This window comes from Xenopus laevis, chromosome 5L, assembly GCF_017654675.1.
Source record: "Xenopus laevis strain J_2021 chromosome 5L, Xenopus_laevis_v10.1, whole genome shotgun sequence".
NCBI lineage: Eukaryota > Metazoa > Chordata > Amphibia > Anura > Pipidae > Xenopus > Xenopus laevis.
In genome coordinates, this window is record NC_054379.1 from 40,235,396 (window position 1) to 40,260,757 (window position 25,362).

General features: G+C 38.6%; 1 protein-coding gene across 1 annotated transcript; it reads left to right on the forward strand.

Annotated features, from left to right (window-relative positions):
- Positions 1–7,100: 7,100 nt before the first annotated feature.
- On the forward strand, positions 7,101–24,554 carry mall.L (mal, T cell differentiation protein-like L homeolog). The gene is made up of 4 exons (XM_018262913.2): positions 7,101–7,298; positions 19,356–19,526; positions 20,440–20,607; positions 22,307–24,554. The coding sequence occupies exons 1-4, from the start codon at positions 7,191–7,193 to the stop codon at positions 22,367–22,369; spliced, it is 510 nt and encodes a 169-aa protein (XP_018118402.1). The 5' UTR covers positions 7,101–7,190; the 3' UTR covers positions 22,370–24,554.
- The last annotated feature ends 808 nt before the right edge of the window (positions 24,555–25,362 follow it).

Below are 25,362 nucleotides of genomic sequence, written 5' to 3' on the forward strand. Positions count from 1 at the left end.
AGTTAGGCACCCCCAAATGATTGTATTTACTTACCTGAAACCCCAGGCCAGTGCTTCTCTCAGCAGAAAAATGCACCGGTCTGGGGGTTCTTCCAGTGAGCACCTCAGATCAATTGATTCCTTCTTCTTCTTTCTTGGCGTAGGTGCACATGCGCCTTAGTGCTAAAAGCTGAACTTTAACAAAGGAGTCAGCTATTTCGTTCTCCTGTGCATTTGTTTCTGCTGATAGGAGCACTGGCCCGGGCTTTCAGGTAAGTAAATACATTCACTTGGGGTTGCCTGACTTTGGCACCCCAATAGGCCTTTCCTTCTGATTTAATAACTATTAATATGTGAGGTTTTTTTTATTAATCATGGGTTCTTTAATACGAACAGCAATCTGCTTTATAACTGTATTGAATTTATGAACTCTAAATATGTTCAGTGTCGGACTGGCCCACAGGGATACCAGGAAAAGTCCCGGTGGGCCCAGGTGTCAGTGGGCCCTCCTGCTTCAAAACATTTGTCATATTTCATGGCCATTACCTATTTCTGTGAGAACAAAGAGACTAAATAGATTTAATAATAGATTATAGCATGTAACGAAAAGAGACTGGCAGAATAGAGTTTGCGTGAGGAAAGGAACTATAATGTTACTGAGAGTGGCCCCTGGTCTAAGGTCTTTTGGTGGGCCCCTGGTCTGAGATTTTTGGGTGGGCCCCTGGTGTCCTAGTCCGACACTGAATATGTCTTGTTATTTTCTAGGAGATTTCAGTTAGTTGTTGAACATTATACATTTGAGCAAACTTGTTGATACTGTTTTCTATTTTTCCTTCATTAGATACTCTAGAAACAAGACTGGAATAAGCCTATGTTCCTTCAAAAATCTATTTGCCTTTCCTTTATACACTCTTAAAAACATCTCTAATGCATGGGGCTTATGAAAAGGATTACAGCATCCATCCATTTTATAGAATAAATGTTTTTCCTAGCAGGTAATTCTTTCCTATAAAAGATGTCTAAAACTTCTATAAGGCATAACTTCACCTGACCACTCCTCAAGTTCTGCAATAATTAACGAATAACAAATGAGTTGGTTTTTGGAATTCTAATGAAACTTTATTACTTAACAATACCTAACAGGAAGTGATAATACAACGCTTTATTTTATTTATTTTAGGTAGAAGAATTTCCATATGGAAAAACTACTCACTTTACTGAACTTCCAGATAGTTTTACAAGACAAAACCCAAACAAATGGGAGCTCCCTAAAACAAAATAAATACATGTTAGAACTTATTTTTAATGTCACAGCACCAATAGCACATAATACAAAACCCCAACAATTAATGCTACATAACAATCATATAGCTGATATATTTTATAAAGTGAAACAAAGCGTTTGTTAATGTGTTATTAGTTGACTAATTATGAAAAAGTCCAGTTTTAAGGGATAGAGTCAGAACTAGGGGTAGGCAGCTGCCAATGGTGCAACTATTTGGAAAAAAATTACTGCATCATATTCTCCAGTCTGAAAGGGGAAGAACGAGGGAGACTTGAGCTGGCTGAAATAAGCTAATTGCTGATTGATTGCTATGGGCTAAGTGCAAATTTGGCCCATTTTTACTTTTATAATTCAGTTAAAATCAAGTCACATCATCCTCCTACCTTCTGTACAATATGACTGCACTGATAAGGAAAAAGAAAGACAGTATAGACTAAAGGTGACCATACACGGAGAGATCCGCTTGTTTGACGATGTCGCCAAACGAGCGGATCTCTCCTCAATATGCCCACCTTGAGGTGGGGAATATCGGCTGATCCGATTGTGGGCCCTAGGACCCAATGATCGGATCCTAACGATGGGTAATGGGCGGTTGGATAACGGGACCGCATCAACAAACAGTCCCGAACAACAACGAACAGTCGCGATCCGACTTTCGGCCAGATATCGATCGGGGAAGCCCGCGGAGGACCCCATACACTGGCCAATAAGCTGCCGACTCGGTCTGTGTTTGAATGTGTTAGTTATTACATATGGAGGGCATTAAGTTGGTCATCTGTGCTTTAGAAATTTACCTGGTGTACCAGACATCTCACATAAAATCATATATTCATTGCTGCTATTGAGAAGCTAAAACTTTAGGCTGGTGCGTTTTTAGCCATATTCATTTTTAGGGTTTAGTTGTCCTTTAAAGTCAGGAGTAGTATAGGGCATCATATGAACAAGTGATTTGCCAATACGAGAAGTTTATAGTAACCTGAAAGTATACTAGTAATCCATTTACTATATGAAAGTCATCCTATGCCTTAGTCCAGATTGTTAATGATGTTTTATGCCAAATTATTTTTAGGAGATTCGTGAATCCATTTACAGGTATGGGATCCTTTCTCCTGAAACCCATTATCCAGAAAGCCTCCGATAGACTCCATTTTATCCAAATACACATTTTTAATAATGATTTCCTTTTTCTCTGTAATTATAAAACAGTAGCTTGTACTTGATCCCAACTAAGATATAATTAATCCTCATTGGAAGCATTCATTGAGTGTTTATTTAATATTTAAATGACTTTTTAGTAGACCTAAGATAAGGAGATCCAAATTACAGAATGATCTGCTATCTGGAAAACCCCAGGTCCTGAGCATTCTGGATAACAGGTCTCACACATTTACTGGGCTTCGGGGAACTGGTTGGGACACAACAGGACATTATTTAGGTATGGTTGGAGTATGGGCAAAAATCCTCTGAAAATGACCCCCTTTCCCTTTATTTACATAGTTTATTTAACTGTATTAAAGTCATATTTAGAATACAATAATCAAGTACATCCTGAGAATATTGCAAGGGTTCCTGTGACACAGATGATCTTCACTCCTTATGTTTGAGAGAACACACATAAAATAAAACGTGTTATCATTTATAAATGCACGTACATACCTTTAAGAGAAATTGGTTCATAACAGTAATGCTTTGTCCTTCCAAAAAGTGATAGGAATGCATTATTTAAAATATTTTACATTTATTAAAATGCCTACATAGTGTACATAATTGAATAATGTGAGGAGCAGAATCTGCTTATCAACAAGATCCAATGGCCTTGCTCACTAGGTTATACATACCACACCATAAACAAAACTGTTACAAAAGATTATGGCCCCCTGTTTGTTAGATGGACTGCTGCATGACATAGAGGCAGATTCACTAAGCGGCGAATTTGCGCTAGCGTCTGCTTCGCTCACATCGAAACACTTTGCCAGGCTTAGATTTGCCAGGACAGCGTTTATTCACAAAAATCCGAAGTTGCGTCCAGGGCGCCGAACACGGGCAAAGTAGCACTAGCGTTACTGCGGCAAGTAAAGCGAAGTTGCGCTAGCGTTGGCTAAATTTGCATATGGCAGGAAGTAAAATTTTTAATAAAATAAAATAGAGTTGTTATATTGCCCTACACACAGGGGCGTTCCACCAATGAGGCGAGTTGATCCACTCGCCTCAGGCGGCAGCGCCCCCCTGGTTACCAGGGGTGGCAAAAATGTTTTCAACCTGGAAATTCGGCTCTTCTAGTCCAGACAGTGCAATTGCACTCTCTGCTAGTGTTGGGCGAATTTATTCGCCAGGAGCGAATTCACAGTGAATTTGCGCGATTTGCCGCCAGCGAATAAATTCGCAAAACGCCCCCGAAAATTTGCCCGAAAAAATTTGCTCGCGTCCAAAAAAAATTTTGCCGCGCCGAAAAAAAAAACGGATGCCGGCGTCAAAAACGAGACACCGGCTCCGTTCCGTGAATTTTTCGTCGTTTCGCGAATTTCGTGCGAAATTCGCAAATTTTCCGGCGAAGCAAAACGGCGCAAATTCGCCCATCACTACTCTCTGCACTAGCGTCGTGCATCGCCTCGACCCCCTCCTGCGCAGAAAATGTGAGCGCCGTGAGGAGGAGTCCGGCGGCAACGGAAGGCCGCCTCAGGTGGTATAAAGGCGTGGATTGGCGCTGCCTACACATGAGCCCAGTATATAGTTTATGTGCCCTATGTTAGGAAATGTAGGGTACCTCAGAAAAAATGTACGATCTTCTGCAGCCTATCACCCTGAAAAATGAAGTTGCCAGCGTTTTTGGGACTTAGAAACATTTCCAGCTATTTTTGAGGAAGTCCTATCTACTCACTACTGCACTTCGCCTGGTCTGAGGAGGCGAAGGCGAGAGTTCAGTAAAATCTGCATCTTAGTGAATTTGCGTAGTTACGTCCCTTTGCCAGAGCGCAACTTCGCCAGGTTAAAGGGAGCGAATTACCTCTAGAGTCTATCTCCTTCACTAGCCTGTGCCCATAGTAAATCGGCAAAGCAACGAATTGACATCATGCTGGTGAATTTTCGCTAACGTTAGTCACTTCGCCCTTTAGTGAATCTGCCCCATAGTGACTTGCCCAACCTGATCTGTTTGCTGATTGTGAGGGTTCAGTTCTGCACCTAGAAATGATTATTGCAAATTAAATTGAAGAGAAACCCTTTCCTATCACATTAACAACAGAATCAACACCTCTGTGAATTTTCAGATGTCACCTCTTTGAAGAGTTACAATGTGCCATTGTGATTGGATTAGTGGAAGAGTTTATATGCCGAGAACTTCCCACACCAGTCAGTTGAACTGAAGAAGCTGCTCGGATGAGTAGTGAAACGTCTTCAATGATTACTCAGCAAGTCCAGTTAAATCACTACATTTTCCCTAGGGTTTTAACGTGGATACTTAGTCTGCATTTAAATTTATGTTTTGACTGACCCCACATAATGCAGCCATAATTTATAATAAATTGACGCTATGCTTGCCATTCAATAACATACTTGTACAGACTCAAGGCTCCTGTGGTTAGTAATTCCAGGGTTCCAAAAATGAATGGCGCACATATGATGTTATTAAAGCTCCATGTTTTGGGATGCCTACATTGATGCCACTACAACTAGCAACAGATTTACCAAATGGGTGAAGGATTTGAACCTGTATTGACTAATCTGACACAAATTGCATCACAAGAGCACAAATATTCAAGTAAAACTGCTGTATGGTGGGTAGAAAAAAAAACAGTGAATGGTGTAGTTTTATGCTTTGCATGGAGTGCTGATTTTGTAAATGAGGCTTCATTTAGAAACCCTTTGTCATATAATACTGACCCCCTGTTCTGTCCTTGTATATATTATAGGGTTTACATTGGCTCTTCTCAACTTCCTGGCCGATGTACTTTGCACTGCCCAGTAGTTATGGGGCATACAGTGTTGGACTGGGTCAGCGGGACACCAGGAAGAAACCCTGTTGGTCCCAGCCTTCATAAGAAGGAAACATGAAGGTGACGGCACCCATGGGGGAGGGTTGATTGGTCGGAAAGATGTGAGATTCGATGACAGGACGAGGGCCCTTCATTTCAAGGGCCCTTGAAGTTGCAGTTCCATTGTTCCCTGAACACCCCAGTCCAAACTTGGGGTGATATAAGTGGGTACATACAATAGGGCCACATAAGCACAAATGTATATAACTATATAATACACAAGAACCATAAATTTATTGTAAATTATATAGGGAATAAAGTACCCCTCTTGTAAAATATAAGGATATTATAAATCAATGAGGAGTTTCATGACCAAATAAAAACACAAGCCCAAAGGCCGAGTGTTTTTATACAGGTCATAGAACTACGTGGTAACTTCTAATATCCTCATATTTTGCAACAGGGGATACTTTATTTATTATAATACACACGTTTCAGTGAGTGATGTGATAGAAATGACATCAGAACTTACCGTTTATAACTGATGATATCAGAACTCACCATTTATAAGGATATAATTTACAGGATATTCATACCTATTGTGTATTATATCCTTATAATACACAAAAGCCATGAATATCTTGTAAATGATATCCTTTTAAATGGTGAGTTCTGATGTCATCATGTATAAACGGTGAGTAGTGATGTCATTTCTATCACATCACTCACTGAAACTTGTGTATTATAGTAAATAAAGTATCCCCTGTTGCAAAATATGAGGATATTAGAAGTCACCTCGGAGTTTCATGACCTGTAGAAAAACACTCATGTTTTTATATGTTCATGGAACTCATTGGTAACTTTTAATAGCCTTATATTTTACAAGAGGGAGTACTTTATTCACTACATTAGTTATATAAATAGCTCCAGGCCCCCTGAAGGCAATGGGAATGCATCCCGTGATGGAAGTGATATTTTTCTACAAACACTGTATTTAATTTTGCAGAAAAATCCCCTTCGCTTCTACTGCCAGTTCTACTGTGTCCTAGTCAGGTTTGGTGGTCAATGAAGTGGTGGAGGTGTTGTGCACCTTAGTGGTTCATGAACGCAGCATTTTGGAATAGTCCAATGCCACTGAAACCCTGTAAGTAAGTATGCCATCACCATGGGCATCCATATATGTACAGCCGTTCTAATACTAATGCTTTCATATTTATACAGGCAAGTCATTCTGTTTAGTTCAGTGGAAGCTCTTCTTAATTGAATAGTACATTAAATTCAGTGTTCTTTATTTGCTCTTTACTTCAAAGCCCAGCAGCTGTAACTTGCCAAATTGCGGCATCAGCCTGATAACTGGCCAAATGTTTAACTTTCTGCCCAGCCCACAGATAGACGTCATGGTGACCTTTCCACAGATAACACAACGACCTCCTCTTACCCCAGGCATCAAGTTGACGGTGAATTCCAAATGTCAAAACATTTTTTGCATTTTTTAGCTCTGCGTGTATGAGCAGACTTCTAATAGAACTGTGTGTGTGGAACTCGCTATTCAGACTTGTAATCTGGCCATGCTACGCATTAAAAGCATCAGCTGATGTTGTAAAACTACATAAAACGGTGGCATTCCTGATGTTTCTGACCAATGGGCTTATCTCCAATCAATCATTAAACATGTTGTATCCTCGATGATCTACTCACTAAGGAGTTTGCTGTGCCTGCATTCATAATCGTCTTCATCATCCCTGTGACTGATACACCACAAATCACCTGCCCCTTTGTAGCCAGAGGTGCCAGTCAAAGAAGGAACAGGTTTTTCAGTCTACGTCTCTGTAGGTGTGTCTATCCACCAATACTTTAAACTTAACTGATTGCTACGTTTTACACACAGACAGCCTGGAGTACTGCTGAGGATTAATCTGCACCAGCTCTACAGGGAGCAAACTGCCTGAAGCAAAATGACCACTCAGGGGATCCAGATGCCATCCAGCTGTGAAGTTCCAGATATTCCCTGTGGACTGAAAGTCTTTAGGACATTGCCATATGCCTTTATCTTAATCGAATTGGTAAGTGACACCTTTTGTACATGGAGAACGTATTTAGGTATATGAAACTGCCTTGGTTTTTGGTTATTGCTCCTATTAGTGCAGATAACATCAGTGAGATTTGCCTTTATGAAATTATACGTAGAGTTATTTTATACAGCACAGACTATTGAAAAAGACATACAAAGAATAGAACAAACGCATGAATCCATATATATGTATATTTATATCGGTGTTTTTATTATGTTTTTTTTTATAGCGGATCTAGTTCATATTCTGTCTCATTTTTCTAAATAGTTTAATAAGAATGGCAGAGCCAATATGAAGATTTTTCTGACTTGTTTCTGCTATTTAAAGAGATAATAACATTCCTTTTCTACAATATTACATTTATTTAAATTTTAATATATGTTAAAACGCCAAGGGGCAAATTTACTAAAGGGCGAAATGACTAACGATGGCGAAAATTCGCCAGCGTGACGGCATTTCGGGACTTCGCTGATTTACTAATGGGCGCTGCCGTAAATTCGCTAGCGAAGGAGATAGACTGTATTTTCGCTCTGGCGAATGGACGTAACTACGCAAATTCACTAAGATGCGGATTTTAATGAACGTTACCTCTTGCGCCAGACTTGCCTTCGGCACCTCAGACCAGGCGAAGTGCAGTAGAGTAGATAGGAGTTCCTCAAAAAAATTTTTTAACATTTTCTAAGTCCCAAAAAATGCTGGTGACTTTTCAGTTTTTCAGGGTGATAGGCTGCAAAAGATCATACATTTTTTTTAGGGTACCCGGCTTCCCGCCTAGATTTCCTAACATATGGCACCTAAACTATACACTGGGCTCATGTGTAGGGCAATATAACAACTTTATTTTATTCTATTAAGGTTCCCTGAGCTTGTGTAGTGTAATGTATTTGCTGCAGCATATATGTCCATTGAAATTTAACTTCCCGCCGTATGCAAATTAGCCAACACTAGTGCAACTTCGATTTGCTTGCCGAATTAACTCTACCTAAACTTCACCATCGCTTGGCACCCTGTATGCAACTTCGCATTTTAGTGAATTAGCGTTGCCCTGGCGAATTTTCACCTGGCGAAGTGTGGCGATGTGAGCGAAGCTGTCGCTGGCGAATTTCCGCAGGTTAGTGAATTTGCCCCATAGTGGTGTTGTTTACGTTGCCTTGCTAATGGTGACCACACACTGGCTGATCCTGTGGAAGCCTTTGTGCTAAAAAGACAGATGCTGCATCAGTGATCATACACGAGTATTCTGTTTATTTTGGGCTCCTCTTCATTTCCTCATCTGCTGATGCATCATGCACCGGCCAACATGGTCTGTCAGCAGCTGAAAACTTCTAACATGACCCAACAACATCTGTGATCTGACAGGACTGCTCGATGGTCTGCTGGAAATTACACAGGACCTGGCATTTCCAGAAGGTCACACCAAACCTGCTAATTAATCATTTTAGGGAATAAATAACCTAAACAATTTTTTCTGATTGGGTCTCTGACCACTGAGACCACATTGCTTTAATAAAAAGATAGTGTCACACCCATAAATCATGACTGAACTGTTGCTTGGTAAAAGAGAGAGGACGGATACCATACATTTTTGATTATATGTAATTTCATGATAGTGCCCCTTTAAATTACTAATATGGCAGTAGTTGCCTTTTATTGATTTTTTTTACAACAAATAAACCAGCAACACAAAAGACAAAAGTATTTGCAGATAGATGTGCCATTAGGATTTATTTAGGATTGCTTAGTGGATGTATGGATATATAGGGCTAGGAAAGCACAATTTTTGGGGGCATGCTAATATGTTAGACATCCCCAATAGCTACATTTTTTTAACAGAAGCTTCTTTTAGGAACACTGTACTTACCTTTCCCAGTCATTCTTAGTGCGGACTAGTGCAGAAGAGCAAAATACAAGAGTGTCTACCAAAAGATGACTTTAAAATATAAGATAAGAAATATGGTGTGATGCTGTTACATTTTTCTAGCTGGTAATTATTTCCCCTAAAAGCAGCAGCAGCTCGGGATACAAACATAGCTGGGGGGGGGAGCTAAACATATTAGCACCCCCAGCTAATTGGTATTTCCTTGTCTATTAATACAGGATCAGAGAGACACGTTCGATTTTTTCAAAGGCATAGCAGCGGAAATGAAGTAATTTTACCCATTCTTACATAGACATTTAAGCAAAGAAATTACTGATTTCAAAGATAGGAGTCCCTTTAAGGCTTACGCCTCACACAAGATTAGACTCTGATATTTATACCTGCTTAGAAACAGGCTTCATTGTTTTCTATGTTTTGAATACACTTGAGGTCCACTTGAAGAAGGGCTTGGTCCTTAAAATTCAGACACTCAGCAATTCGTGATTAGGACTAAGTGTCTACCTTCTCACCAAGTACTGTGTGCTCCAGCCTTCTTTTATTTGCTTTATGATGAATTTGGGAATGGGTTTTGGCGAACACTAGTTCTTTTCCTAGAAGTGGGTGTACGAGGAGACAGAGTATCATTTTAAGTCGATACAAAGATATTCATCATCAAAGAGCTTTGTGACGGAGAACTATGTCTATGTGTCATGGGGAACTATTAAAGAAATTATTTTGTTTTTCAGACAAACCCATTAGACATCATTTTTTTTACAGTGTCAGAATTGGAATGTGAGTCTGTCATTTGTTTGAGGTTAGAAGCAGCTGACGTGAGATTTATAGCATTTACTTCATGCTATCAGCCCAGCTGTACCACACCCTCTTAAGGGCAGGTTCCCAAACTGAGAGCTTGCCTCACCCAAGGGTTCCAGAGCAGGGCTGGGGGCCTACCCTGAAGGACGAACAGAGTGATATATAGTGATACTTGTTTTCTACCCTTGATTCCCTACTATCACAGGGTGACTGTTGTCAATATATATATATATATATATATATATATATATATATATATATATATATATATATATATATATATATATGTATATATATATATATATATATATATATATATATATATATATATATATATATAAGTTCAATGTCTCACCATTAAAACATCATTAAAAGGTAAAATCACAATGGGAAACAGCCACAAAAACTCTGGCTACAGGTATGGTATGGGACCTGTTATCCAGAATGCTTCGGACCTGGGATTTTCCAGATAAGGGATCTTTCTGTAATTTAGATCTTCGTACCTTAAGTCTACTTAAAAATCATTTACACATTTAAATAAACCCAACAGGCTGGTCTTGCCTCTAAAGTATTCATTATATCTTAATTTGGATCAAGTACAAGGTACTGTTCTATTATTACAGAGAAAAAGGAAATCATTTTCAAAATGTGAATTATTTGATTAAAATGAAGTCTTTGCGAGACTACCTTCCTGTAATTCGGAGCTTTCTAAGTATTCCGATTCAGATAACGGTTCCCATACCTGTATTCCAATTCATTTTTAGAGGGTGTCGGTTTCCTGCAGGGTTCTGAGCAGGTACTTTATGGTTAAATTCCGATTTATTCCTTCCCCTTAGAAATTGAAACAGTAGGAATGAAAACAGAAACAGTTAAGAAATGATAGTTGCCCTGGGTGTTTATTTAAAAACATATTCCTGTATCGTTGTGATTACATAGAACAAAATTATACAGGACTTCAGTTACCACAACACACCACTCACGCTATTGTTTAAACATGGGTTGCAACTTTTAAGAGAATATAATTATACAATTATAAGAGAATATGACAGCACCTATTCAATTGTACAATAAAATACAGTTGGGCTGTGATTCATTTTTAATTTTGTATATTTTAATAGAATCACCATGTTTATCGAAGAGTTTTGTCTTTACAGATTTTTCAATACCCATTTTAATTTATGGACTTCACATATACAGTATGCAGAAGTTGCTCCCAGTGAATGCACTTTTATAGGACAGATTTATCGAGGGCCATTTATGAAACATGTTCAGCACAGTAAAATAATGATTAGGGATTACTGATTAGTCCTTGCCAAACCATACAGCCATAAAACAGCCTTGGGTGGAAAGAAGTATTTGACTGCAGATGGAAGTGTTCCTTGATTACACAATGAACCAGTTTACTGTTTAAGACCTATTCTATACTGGTGTTAAAGGAACAGTAAGGTCAAAAAATAAAGTAATAAAAATATAATGCAGTGTTGCCCTGCACTGATAAAACTGCTGTGTTTGCTTAAGAAACACTACTATTGTTTATATAAATAAACTGCTGTGTAGCCATGGGGGTAGCCATTCAAAGGAAAAAAGGCTCAAGTTACATAGCAGATAGTAAATAAGCTCTGTCTGTCTAATGGTGTTATCTGTTATCCATTAGTTAACCTGTGCCATATAGCCGTTTTTCAATTTCCGCCATTGCTCTACAGCAGCTTGTTTATATGAACTATAGTAGTGTTTCTGAAACAAACAGATCAGTTTTACCAGTGCAGGGCAACAATACATGATCTTTTCATTACTTTAAAACACTTTCATTTTTGGGTGTTACTGTTCCTTTAAGTTGGAGAGGCTTTTCAATTGCCCCTAAATTGACCCAATACTGTTCCTTAATACCCTTAAAAAGTAGGGCCTGTTCTCAAATGCTTGTTTTATGACTGTTGGTAAATGAACATTTCTGAGCCCTAGGCTGGTTTGTACTTAGTATCTGTATGATTAGACTGATATCAGTGTAGACAAGCATTGCTCTTATATATTGTTACTTGGTCTAAGGAAAAAGTCATTCATTTCTTCACCCTTAAGGGGAAACGTAATTAAAAGTCGCAAGCGTTATATAAAACGGCATCTTTGAGAATGTTTAGCACTGCTCGCAATGTAAAATCAGTCGCTGGCGAATATTACATTTTTGCTTAGCAACAGTTTAGCGTTAACACCTGCTCTGGAGTTTTGTTAAATATTTTGTCGCTAAAAAGACTTTGCGCAACTCATATAGGTATGGCATAAAAATGGTTGCTCTACTCTCTAGGGAGGGACTGGAAAAACAAAGACAAACTTTTATTGGTTGTGTTTAAAATGAGTAACACGAGATGTACTTGATATGTCAACTTGTCAACTGGTTACCTAATAAAAGAATTGTTAAAAAAAAAAAAAGACTTTGTGCTTGCGAAATATAATTACATATACACTGCGAATGTTTGCCAAAGCCATTTGTTGGTAAACTTTGCGATGAAGTAGTTGAGGTCTTTAACCAGTCAAAAAGGACACAAACATGGTCACTAATGTTCACAAGCATTTTTGCGCGAGTGAAATATATTACATTCCCCTATTAGTCACCAAAGTGCTGCATGTAATTGGCTGTCTAGACTCAGTGCTTGTCTTTTCCCATTGAGATTGTGGCAAGAACATTTGCTTACATTTTTCTGTCAATAATCATGGATCAGAACTCAGGAGTGACCTGTGGTGGTTTTTAATGTTGCCATTGCAATAACTCCTGTATGTAGCCACCACTACTAGGATTGATTGAAATGCTCTAGACCAGGGGTCCCCAACCTTTTTTTACCTGTGAGCCACATTCAAATTCAAATAAGTGCTGTGATTGGCTATTTGGTAGCCCCTATGTGGACTGGGAGCACTTTATTTAGTTTTTATACTGGCACTATACTTAGTTTTTATGCAATTAAAACTTGCTTTCAAGCCTGGAATTCAAAAATAAGCACCTGCTTTGAGGCCACTGGGAGCAACATTCAAGGGGTTGGAGAGAAACATGTTGATCACAAGCTACTGGTTGGGGATCACTGCCCTTGACAACGATGATAATGATCCTTTTATAGAGTCCTGAGAATCAAAAAGTTTGAAACTTCCCAGTTGGAAGGACAAGAACATTTATTTGCAGTGACCATAACTTTGTGTTTGTCATTGCCCTAAACCTTGTCGTGACACTGTCAGAAACCAAACATTTTAAAGAATCTCAATACAGAAATCAATGGGAAAACAACAAGTGTAAAAACTGGATGCATGAACTTTACTTCATATAAAAGTGTGCCTTAGTCTTGGAGCTCATGCAAGTACATTGGCAATTTTCCAGTTAGTTGACTGCCAGGACACCTGTGAGTTGACAGGTTTATACCCAAGATCTGGGAATTCTGGAAGGTTGGGTTGCATGGAACAACATCAGTTTACTCCCTGTCCCAGTCAACTAAGGATTTGCATTCACATCCATGTGAGAGGCTCCACATGCAAATCGGTTTCATAGTGTTGAGACATGTCCAGTTGTACAATAAAATCAGTGTTGTGTGAAGAGAACGTGAGCACATTATGTAACTTTTCAGATGCCAGTGACTTTTTATCAGACAGTAGAAGGTTCAACACCAGGACCCACCAGCATGCCTTATGTTCTTTTGGTTGCATCTTTTCCATTTGGTTACCAACCGTAATGTGCCAGCACATGCTCAATGTATTTTATTAGCAACATAATTGGACTTCATTTTGATGAAATGCCAAGTACAATTTATAACAGGACTCTCTTTCAGCTTTTTTTCCACACTGTTATGACATAAAAGTCACTATTTAGAACGTGGGTGGTTTGTGCATAACCTCCACCCTTCTGCACCTACTTTAGCCATTACCGTTGCTAAACATGGGTGCAGGTTTCTTAAACAGCAAACTAATGGGGAATGATGTGTCTATACAGGGCCCTGCAGTTTTGTCATTTTAGAGCACTGTATGCAGGTAGTCAGGAGCTACACAAATAGTTTATGTCTAAATATCAGGCCAAATCTGCTGTCACCAATGTAATCTAAAAATAAAAAAAGGCTTTCTACTTTACTAATATTATTCCCTGTTAAGCCACAGCTATTTGGTGGTAGTGGCAGGTCACTTCTCTGTAAGGGCTAAACTCCATAGACTTTTTTCGTCGGATCGACGGGTGGTGACGAAACGCAGACGACAAGTCAGACGCAATCGCAGGTGGCAAAATATAATTGGACTCAACGAATAGTCACAGGTAAAAACGACACAGTTAGACTGTCGAATTCAGATGCTGCTCTCTGCATTTACATCTGACAGTCGTATTGTGTCGGATGCAATGTAGTTATTACCTGCGACTTTTCGTTGAGTCCAATTATATTTTTCCACCTGTGATTGTCTCTGACGTGTTTTGTCACCGCCCTCCTACGAAAAAACACCCGTGGAGTTCAGCCCTAAGAAGCATGAGAGCTACCATGTCAGACATAACAACACAATCAACACCTTTATCATAAATCAGTCATTTATTTTTAGTATCTATAATCTGTACCTTCTTTTGTCATATGTATCAACTGTCACAAATATTTATCCACCTGCCTGGCACTATCTGGCCCTTTTTACCTTATTGCAGAGATTTTAATTTGTACACTCCTAAAAGCAATTTAGAGACACACCCTGCTTCTCACCTGCAAAGTAAAAACACCCAACCTCAGAAGATCCTGCTGGATGTGTCTATGCAACACTAATTAGACTTCATTTTAGGTGTTTGCCATGCGAGTTTGGCATGCAATTCTTTTGGTGCAACTGAACTGCGCTGATCGACACCGAATGCTGAGGGGACCCTGGAGCCTGGTCTGGAGGTGGTGGTAGCTCCAGGGTTCCCCTGTGTCAATAGGGACACCAGTACTCAATTTGGAACAGTAAGGACTGAGTGGTGCCAGGTGCAACTGTAGAGATGAGAAAGAAGTGGATTTTAATGCAAGTACCTTTAATAAAAATGGTTTTAGGTGCAACTCACTGTGGGGGGAAAGCGCAAGTTGCCCACTGCATTTGTGGATGTAAATGAACCCTATAAATGTTGTGTAGGTTTCATAAATCAAATGAGCAAACAACTAGTTAATGCTCACCTTATATGAAATAGCTGATTTGTTTTTAGGCTTTTTATGATACGAAAACCTTTGCACTGGTAGCTGAGAACCCAGCTGATATTTATAATGGAGTTAAAATGATGTGTGCCTTGAGAAGGGTTGGTTTCATTTAGCTTCACCTTTGCAGCAATGCCATTATCCAAGATTTTATAATAGAGGTTTTTTTCTGCTGTTGCTTTGCACTTTGTGCACCATCTAGTGGCAGAATGCTGAATTTGTTCTTAAATGAGAATAATGAATATAAATTATTTCTTTGGTAAAATAAATTATTAAAGAAAAATACAGAAAAAAAAACAGTGATAGTGTGCCTTTATTTTATTCTATGTGAAATAAGGGCAGATTTGAAAAAGTCAACGAGAGCTGCTACATGTTCAATTAATTTCGAGGATCAGATTTTAACATTTTAAATAACTTAATGAATGACCCCCAACCTCAGCAGAATTCACAATGTACTCAATTTGGGGCCTTTCTGCATTTTACAGCACTCATCAGAAAGTGACATCAGCAAGCAAAGCGCCCATACACATATACCATGTTGGGTCAGCAACTTAAGCCTGTAGATTCTTTGAGTCTCAAAAGGGCATTGAATACTTATCCATGGCATTGAGCCAAAGGGTTTGGTTTTCTCAGAGGCTAAAGGCAAATTCCTAAGGCTAACTAAGAATGTCATAATTCAATCTTTGTGAACACCACAGTCCAGTGTACTTCCTCAAATATTGAATTCAATGCAGTCTTATATAATCACAAGCTTTATTCAGTCTTCTTTAAAGTGAATAATAATCATGGTAAACACTGGGCTTTAGATTTTACTTTACAGTGGAGTATAGGATGTACAATTGATAAGGTTAACTTTCTCTATGTATTCTCAGATTTGGTTGGGCAGTTTGGCTGATATCTACCATACTGGCCATGCTTTTGGTCATGTGTGTCAGTTTAGGGATTAGTTTCCTGTTATTATTTTCTCAAGTCAACTGAATAAATAACATTTCTCTGTATGGCAAGTCATGTGATATGTGTCTGTTTGGGGCACAGGGCAATCTGCAGAATACCTTTTCGTTTTGGACAATGTAACACCACCTTTAGACTGCAGGTCCAGTTGCCAAGAGTTCAACTATGTCTTTTTTCTGACTGAAAAAGTGTAAATTACTCATCTAAGTATCTAAGTATTAAGTCTATGCAGCAGCTGCAATAAGATAGGCAAAGTAGTACTGCTAGTCTAGTCCAATAGCTTTGTAGGGATGTTTGCATCACTTTGTACTTTCTTTTTAGTCAATGACCTTCCCACACAAGGCTGATCATGATAAGTTGCACAGATCCTCTTTAAGAGACACGTGGGGATCACTGGCATGGACATTTGGTGGTATTTGGTGGCATAAGTAACATAATTAACCTTTTAATATGTATATATATTTTTAATATATATAACCTGCCTAACTACCAGTTGACCCAGAAAAGTGCAAAAAACCCCATTTGAAGCCTCTCCAATTTGCCTCAGAGGTTGAAAAGTTCCTTCCTGACTTCAAAATGGCAATCGGACTAGTCCCTGGATCAACTTGTACTATGAGCTATCTCCCATAACCCTGTATTCCTTCATTTGCTAAAAAGGAATCCAATCCCTTCTTAAAGCTATCTAATGTATCAGCCTGTACGACTGATTCAGGGAGAGAATTCCACATCTTCACAGCTCTCACTGTAAAAAATCCCTTCTGAATATTTAGGCGGAACCTCTTTTCTTCTAATTGGAATGGGTGACCTCATGTCAGCTGGAAAGACCTAATGGTAAATAAAGCATTAGAGAGATTATTATATGATCCCCTTATATATTTATACATAGTTATCATATCTCCCCTTAAACGCCTCTTCTCCAGCATGAATATCCCCAATTTGGCCAGTCTTTCCCCATCTCTTTCACCAGCTTAGTTGCCCATCTCTGGACCTTCTCTAATTCAATAATACTGGAGACCAAAACTGTACGGCATATTCTAGATGGGGCCTTACCAGTGCAATATGTCTTCTAGCATCAAGGATGGAAAAGGCCAGACATGACTTAGCTTCTTGTACCAAGCCTAGAAAAACATAGAAACTAATCAAATGTTTCCTTTCAAATAGGTGATCAGATCTGCTCATTAGCTAATATTAGACAGTCTACTATCCTCAACAACATATTAAGTATTTGGGTGTTTGTTCTATGCTCCCGTATCTTCTAAATGGGTACAGCTGTATTTCTGTCACACAGGTCTACTTAAAGGTGTATAGTTTATGATTGAGTGTAATTGACTTCTGCTTCTATAAGAGGATCCTGTCAGAGCATCACCCTCAATATTGCAGCTAAATGTGGCTCCTCTGGTTACTCCAGAAACAAAGTTTAATGTCATCATTGTTGGGCACATGGTCTTGTGTGCTCTCTGAGGAATAGTCACCTGCACACCTCTCCACTCCTGAGCAAGCTATATCCACAGCCACCCACCTCAGCATGTCTCTGTGTAATTAAAGAAATGATTCTTGATGTTTGGGCACCCAGTCTGCATTAATTCTTGTTGAGTTTTCATCTTGTTTTTTTGGCTTTTTAAGAGGGTTGGGTCCCTTGTTTAGGGCCCCAAAAAGGACCCCTTTGTCTGCAGGGTCTGCCATTTTGTAAAAAGGGTTCAAATATATAGTTAGCAGTCTCCTGTCTGTCCCCTGTCTGTTCATTTCCATGGTCCAGTATGCTTAAAGTATCCATTTGTGTTTTAATATAAATATGTAACAAGCTGGAATCTTATGGCTCAACAACCACATTTATTTGTTGTGTTTTGGCCAAATCGAATCCGAATCCTAATTTGCATATTCAAATTAGGGGCAGGAGGGAAATCATGTGACTTTTTTGTCACAAAACAAGGAAGTAAAAATGTTTTACCCTTCCCACCCCTAACTGATTCGAATTTGGTTCAGTATTCGGCCAAATCTCTTGCAAAGGATTCGGCTTTCAGATGCAAAAGAACAGGTTGAATGTGTTGGATGCACCCTGCTTAGTTAACACCCACTAATTATTTTGGCAGTGTCAAACTGGGGTTGACCGATTAATTGAGAAATGCTGCACACACCCTTGTGTTGTAAAATCATTATTGCATCATACCCAAGACTGCCACAGTGAAATTAATGTATTTCCATACCATACTTCAACTTATCGATAGTGGGAAATTATGAGAGAGAAACATAACATTTTGAAATATATATATATATACTGAGCAAAAATAGATAAAGGGAAGTGGAAAATAATGCAAAAAATGCATTACGCTTTTATGCAGAATATTCTGGCACTTTAGAAATATGAGCCAATAATAAATACAGGTATGGGATCCCTTGTCCGCAAACCATTATCTAGAAAGCTCCAAATTACAAAAAGTAAATTTAAGGCAAATAATTCTTATTAAAAAAAAAAATAATAATAATAAAAAAAAATATATATATATATATATATATATATATATATATATATATACAGTGATCCCTCCAGTATATACTGAAACATTAATCTACAGCATAGAGTGTTACTGTGACACCACTCCCATCACTCTGTTGATGCAGCATCACCCCAAAATTACTATTAATTGGTGGTGTAGTGTTTCTTCTCCCTAGAATTCAGTTTAACTGGAGCTCAGCACATTGTGCAGCAAAATATGGTCAAAGTTCCCCTGAATACTGATTTATCTTGAAAATTATGTGGATTTTTGATTTGCCTTAGCAGAAGTACATTTTTATTTGTATTTGCGCCATCCATAAAAGGTACTTGCACCCAAACATGTTCCTTTCACTGCAGTGTACTTGTACCAAAGTGCCAACACTATTGTTTCCCCATATTACTCAGCACCTCTGGTGGGGGAAACAATTTTCAAGTGATCAGTGCCCCTTAAATAAGCCTTTTAGGAGACACTTGCTTTGATTGTGGATGTATATGAAGAATTCCTACTGTAAAGCAAGGCTGTGTTGCTTTTTTACTAAGAGAACAAGGAAATGGACCTCTATGATAAAGCAAAAAAGTTTTATGAAATTCAACATGATTCAAAGTTTGCCCAGGTGCAGTTATCCATAGCAACCAATACCATGTTTGCTACTATTAAACAGCTGGCCAGTAAATGCTTCCTTGTTTTTGCACCTGTTATTATTCAACCCTATTTCTTATTTCCAGTATATCTATTAGGATCAATGCTTACTTGTTGTTTTTTTTCTACGCAGATGTTAGGATGCTGGGTCTGGATTTTGGTTGCCGCAACTGGAGTCGTTATTGCTATCAACAATGGCTGGGTCATGTATGTGTCTGTGTCTTGTTTCTTCTTTTCGCTGATACTGCTCATGGTCTATGTGTTTGGATTGCACAAAAACAACTGCGGAACCTGGAGAATAGTGGTAAGATTCGTTTTTTATTATAATAAAGTTCTTTTAAAGGGGTAGGTAGCATCAAGTTTTAGTAATCTGTAGACAGCAATATTCTCAGGGCTCTTATACTCAAGCATTTACTTGTACGTTCCCCTGGATTGCTTGAAAGATCCAATACAGGAAAATGCTTGCGGGTAAGAACCCTTAGGAACTTTGTGTTTAGTGGAATTTCAACTGCTATCTGGTTCCTAGCGCATTATTACCCTAGCAACCAGGCAGCAGTTAGAAAGTCAAAATGGAAAATTAACAACTAGATTGCCAAGTTAGAATATCTAGCCACCCGTGCAATGTGACCAAATCATGCTGGATCTAGTGCATTATATATGAGGCCATGGTCTTTGGCTGACAATTTTCTTTGTGGACAATAAGTATACAAACTAGCCCATTAAGAAAATTGGGCTAATTTGTCAACACTGGGGAAACTTGCCCATGGGAAGTTACCCATAGAAACCAATCAGTGACCAGCTTTTAAATGTCAATTGCAGGTAGAACAAGGAATGCAAGAATTTGATTGGTTGTAGATTGTCCTCCATAATATGACCTTTAGGACAATTATAAATAAAAAATTCAATTTTTGCGTTCATTTGCCATTTTTGGATAAACGCTACTCACAATAGTTTTGTTAAAATTGCAGATATTTGAATACATTATTTAATACACTATATATTATATCAAATGAGATTTCTAAAAGCCTTATATAGTGTACCGTAAGAAACATGTTCTTCCTTTTATGGAATTGTTTACCTGCACGTATTTTAAAATACACAAATCGATATACTGGAGGGACAGACCATTGGGAATAAATATTTTTAGAAGCATCTGAATGTTAATGTGTATGGTTACAATGCATTTCACCACTGATGTGTTTCTTATATTTCACTAGGATGTCATTTATCATGGAATCGCTGCAATCTTTTACCTCAGTGCTGCTGTTTTAGTGGTGAATTCAGCAATAATGTGTAATGCTACTCTAGGTGCAGCTGTACCTCCTATACCACCTTTCTATCTTGGCTGCGCGTTGGTTAATTACCGCTTGCTATGCGCGGCCTCGGTAAGTTCTATACAGTGATATACTTGCTTTTTTTCCCCACTTGTTTCCTTTTACACGAATCAAAATGTTTTAACCTTCCAAGATACAGGACTATAGACTGTTGTCTATAACATGTTGTTAATCAGAATCATAAATAAGCAAATATAAAGAATGCCAGTAAAGAACAAAGTCATATTTATTAACCACTTATTAGCCCCTGTGTTGGACCACATATAACTGAGAGTTCAAGCCTGCTTATTATGTATATTTTACGTTAGTGTGCACTTATCTGTAATCCCTGGTGTTGCATACCTCCCGACTGTCCCCTTTTTTCAAGGAAAAGTCATGATTTTGACAACTCAACCAGCAGTCCTGAAATGTCCTTAGTTTCTCTTTGATCTACTGCACTGAATAGCCAGAAAAAGATACAATGTTCCTGAAATTTAACTAAATAACAGGCTTTTGGCAGAGAGCCCAGAATACTTGGCAGCTGCACTTAGATACATTTGTAACAATTTAAGATAAGTAAAGATACAATTGTAACTATTTAAGATAAGCAGGTCTCTTGAGGAAACTGTGACTTGCAGCTCAATGGGCAATTCACTTTCATTAGCAAAACTGTAATAACACATAAAACATGGCCTTAAACCCCCATAAATGTACATAAACTTGCTGAATTTTTGTAAAATGGATGTGGTATTTAGGGGTTGTGGTCATAAAATTGCCACGCTACTCGTGGAAGATCTTTTTCTATTTTCTGAATGTTGGGAGTTGTAGTTTTGCATTCATGAATTCCAGTAAATTGATTTTGTAATCCATTAATGTGTATCCATATGATATTCCCAGGGATTGCAGTGTCCAGTATTAAGTCCTGGATCTCCTTTTTGGTAGAACTGGACCACTAGCTAAGCCGGGGTGACTGACCCTAACAGGTGCTGGAACATGGGGCTCTAACCTACTCTGCTGAGAGAAGGGGCCTGGCTAATGAACTAATGGCTAATGATTCCCTGACTCCCTAACTGGGTCCTCGATCAGCAACAGCTACAATGAAGGCCTATTGGAACTGGGAACGTAGGGGGCCTAAATCGCAAGGAGAGTGACTGACTCTTACTGGCACACTAAGTGGAACCTGCAGTTGGTGCAGCCTTTTCGGCACTTTGGCAACTTTACATCTCAGGGAATCTCTGTCTCCCTGCTGCCACATATTTGGCTTTGGGCCTAGCCCTCAGCTTATTGGGCACTTGTGGTCACATAGGCATATGATGCTGGTGCAGCAATGACAACTGCTGTGGCGTCACACAGACATATGAATACAATAAGAGGCATAACAAATTACTACAAAAAAATTGGGCAAAGAAGCTCAAAACCAGCAGAGAAGGCTTCAGGTTATGCACTTGAGATCAGTACTGGCAGAAGTTGCTTTGTTACATGAATTAGCAGACTGTTCAAACAAAAGATGCCTATATTCAGCTGAATCCTTCATAGAAGTTTCAGTATTCGGTATTGAGAGAACACAGTTTTCAAGGTTGTTTCCCTGATCCAGGGGTTATTGGGAAAACCAATTATCCCACCCACAGTGCCACCCAGCAGTCTGTCATGCCCACACACACTACTGCAATTGCTTGGTAAAATAAAAAACAAGTACTTAGTTATAAAGTACTCTCTGTTATATTTTTATTGGGAGTTGGTGTATGTTTACCTGTGACCTCCTCTTTTTCAGGTCTTTGCTTTTGTCACATCACTTTTATATATGCTGCACAGCTTCCAGTCCTATGTTCGTTGAAGAGCCAGACAGAGACGCATGAGCAACCACTGGAACGGAACAGAAACCCAACTCAAAACAATACGCACAGGGGAAATTTGGCAAACGTTATCAATATTTAATATCTGTAAAAGAAACATGTGGTTATTCTCAACCCTGTCATTATACACACAATTTGGCTATTGTTGTATTTCGTATGTATCACATTATTAATAAAGGCAGGACTGCCATTAATATTGGGTGGGGCTGCCATGTCTTTTAGAAAAAAAAAACCAGCCTTGCTATCTCTGTAATCTTTCCTAAGCAGTGGCACCATGTGCTGTTTGTACCAGCTGGGCCATAGAAGTACCAGACAGATGGCAATCCCAGTGGGTTGGGCTCAGAACAAAACAACCAGTGTGGTGTCTAATTATTCATGATCCAGCCTGTAACTCTCCTGAGCTACAGCTCCCAGAATCCCCCAGAAAACTAGAGCCTGCAACTTAGACATCCCTACCTTGAACGTGTGGCCCACACATGGAAATTTATTCCTTCCACTTTACTTACAAGTTCTGCTCTGTAGCCCGCACACAGAGTAGAAAGAGTGGGATCTGGTGCAGCCACTCCTACTTACTAACCCCACTCCAATTATATTTCAGATTAAAAAGGAAAACATTCAAAATATTGTAACATGAATCACACACTTATATTTTGCCAGGCCACAGCCTCGACTATGATAGGTTGGGAAAGACACTCACGGTATATATATATATATTTATGGTATAAAGGGTGCATGAAAAGTATTATTGAAACCCCCCTATATTCTTAATAACTTTGAGCACTTTCTGCTGTATTATGCTCTATTTGTCATAATTATATTTATTTGTTTTTCTTACTCTGATTTCCCTAAACTGTTCCTTTTATTATGGGTTGTATAATAAAATTATGTTGCTCAGGGTTTAAGAAGCAATGATTCACTGGACTATGGTCACACTTCTGATTCTTTTATCTTCTGCTTGGACTGATTCATTTGGTCTGACTGTACAGGACTGGGCTTTTGACACTCAAACCTTAAAATCAGAAACCCCATCACATATTCCCTGACAAATATCTGCCTCTGACTGGCTAGAGACCCTGGTTTTAAGCCAAATGGTAAATCATGGGCATATTTAATGCACACATGAGCCTGAGGAGAGAACAAAATAAACACTTTACTCTTCATAACATTTGATTATAGCTATTTAACTTTGTGGTACAAATGCATGTAAAAAATGGTCAGTATAGGGACCTGTTCTATTTTATGCGACACAACTCGAACAAATAAATGGCTCTGTAGGGATTTCTCTTTAATGAATAGATAAAGAGATAAAACATGTGAAAGTCATTTTATGTTTTATATTACAGCAACCTGATTACTTACAATCAGATCTTATGAAGCTACTGAACAGCATTGAAACTGAACTGAAAATATGCTCAGGATCTGTCATTTCCAAGAATCCCCTTATTTACAGTGACAAGTCAGATGGTGAACAAGTTTGTTTGTCACACATTGACTTTGGATGATGCCATTTAAATGGCTGAGAAGGACAGCAGCTTTGCCCACTTTGTCTACTTCTACTACTAGTACCCTATGCTAATTTCTGGTTTTGCTTTATTTTATCCAGTGGATGGTATCCTCAGTTCTTTAGCCCAGAATCAATTTAGTTGGATATGATATGATGTTTAAAGGACAAGTATAGAAATAAAACATTGGTGGAAGGTACCAGTTTGTTAGATCCCTTAGTGACCAAAGCCTTGTACCCTGGGCTGACATGGTGGCACTTTGTTGCAGAATGCGACAATGGCTACTTTTTTTGTGCTCCCAGGAGTCCCATGTTGCTGCTTGAGGTGGGCATAAGTACAGTACGGTATAGCTTTCAAAGTGTGCTCTTCTGCCTTGTTTTACTCATAGGACAGCTAGGAAAAAGAAAGATATTGCTTCCATGCTCTGCAGTAAATTAACCCTAACCAGTTCATTCTTTAAAGAACAAGAATGAAGTTTACTGGTGTGGGATTAAAGAATTATGAAGTTTGATCACTGAAGGTGAGTCATATATTGCCACCCCCCTAGTATTATTTACTTTACTTGTCCTTTAAGTTGTATAGATGTAATATTTAGAGTGGAACATGAAAACTGTATTATATGATATTTGCTAAGTAAGAACATTAAAATGTCCTATGTGTCTAAGCTGCCTCGTTTGTTTTTGTCTGTGTACATGTTAGTAGTGGAGTATTCTTAAAATGCAATTGTTTATTTCAAAAGAGAAAAACAACCGATGGCCAAACTCTGTTATAGGGCAGTTTGATTATCTTCATGGATGACACCTACAGTTATTTCCATTCCTCCTACTCACACCCGTTTCACTAGTACACTGTTGTGACAATTGGTACATAGCTGAGGTCCCCTAGTTTCTGCTATAGATGCTACACTGGCAACTGAAACACCGAAGTTTGGTTGAAAAGTGGAGTCCAGGGATGTGTCCAGACAGCAAATGATCATTTAACAACTGAGCTGAATGCTTGGATCACAATGGAATTGGTCAATGTGTAGCCATATCTATTACAAGAGATTTATTTATAGCCACACACAAGGCATAACACCAGTAAGTCATGAAAAGAGGACTGAAGCATTATAGTAGGACTGTAGTTTTCTAGGAATAAGACAGGCAGGATTGATATTAGTAAACTTTTATGCATGCTACATATTGAATAGGCAGTGACTTGAAAGAAAAGGCAGGAATATAAAGATCACTGAATCATCATCATAAAATTTTAAATTTTGTCTCACATTTCAAACAAGATAGAAAATGTTTACTTTTAGTTTATTAGTTCCTCTTCAGAACATATCATGATGCAAACTAAAAAGCATATACAGGTATGGGAGTATGGGACCTGTTATCCAGAATGCTCGGGACCTGGGGTTTTCTGGATAACGGATCTTTCCGTAATTTGGGTCTTCATGCCTTAAATCTACTAGAAATTCATTTAAACATTAA

What these genes read in the sequence shown, in the direction of transcription:
- mall.L (XM_018262913.2), top strand. Translation starts at nt 7,191, where the DNA reads ATGACCACTCAGGGGATCCAGATGCCATCCAGCTGTGAAGTTCCAGAT. An exon ending in CCTTTATCTTAATCGAATTG is followed by an intron (nt 7,299 to 19,355) that starts GTAAGTGACACC and finishes TTTTCTACGCAG; the next exon opens with ATGTTAGGATGCTGGGTCTG. An exon ending in GCGGAACCTGGAGAATAGTG is followed by an intron (nt 19,527 to 20,439) that starts GTAAGATTCGTT and finishes ATATTTCACTAG; the next exon opens with GATGTCATTTATCATGGAAT.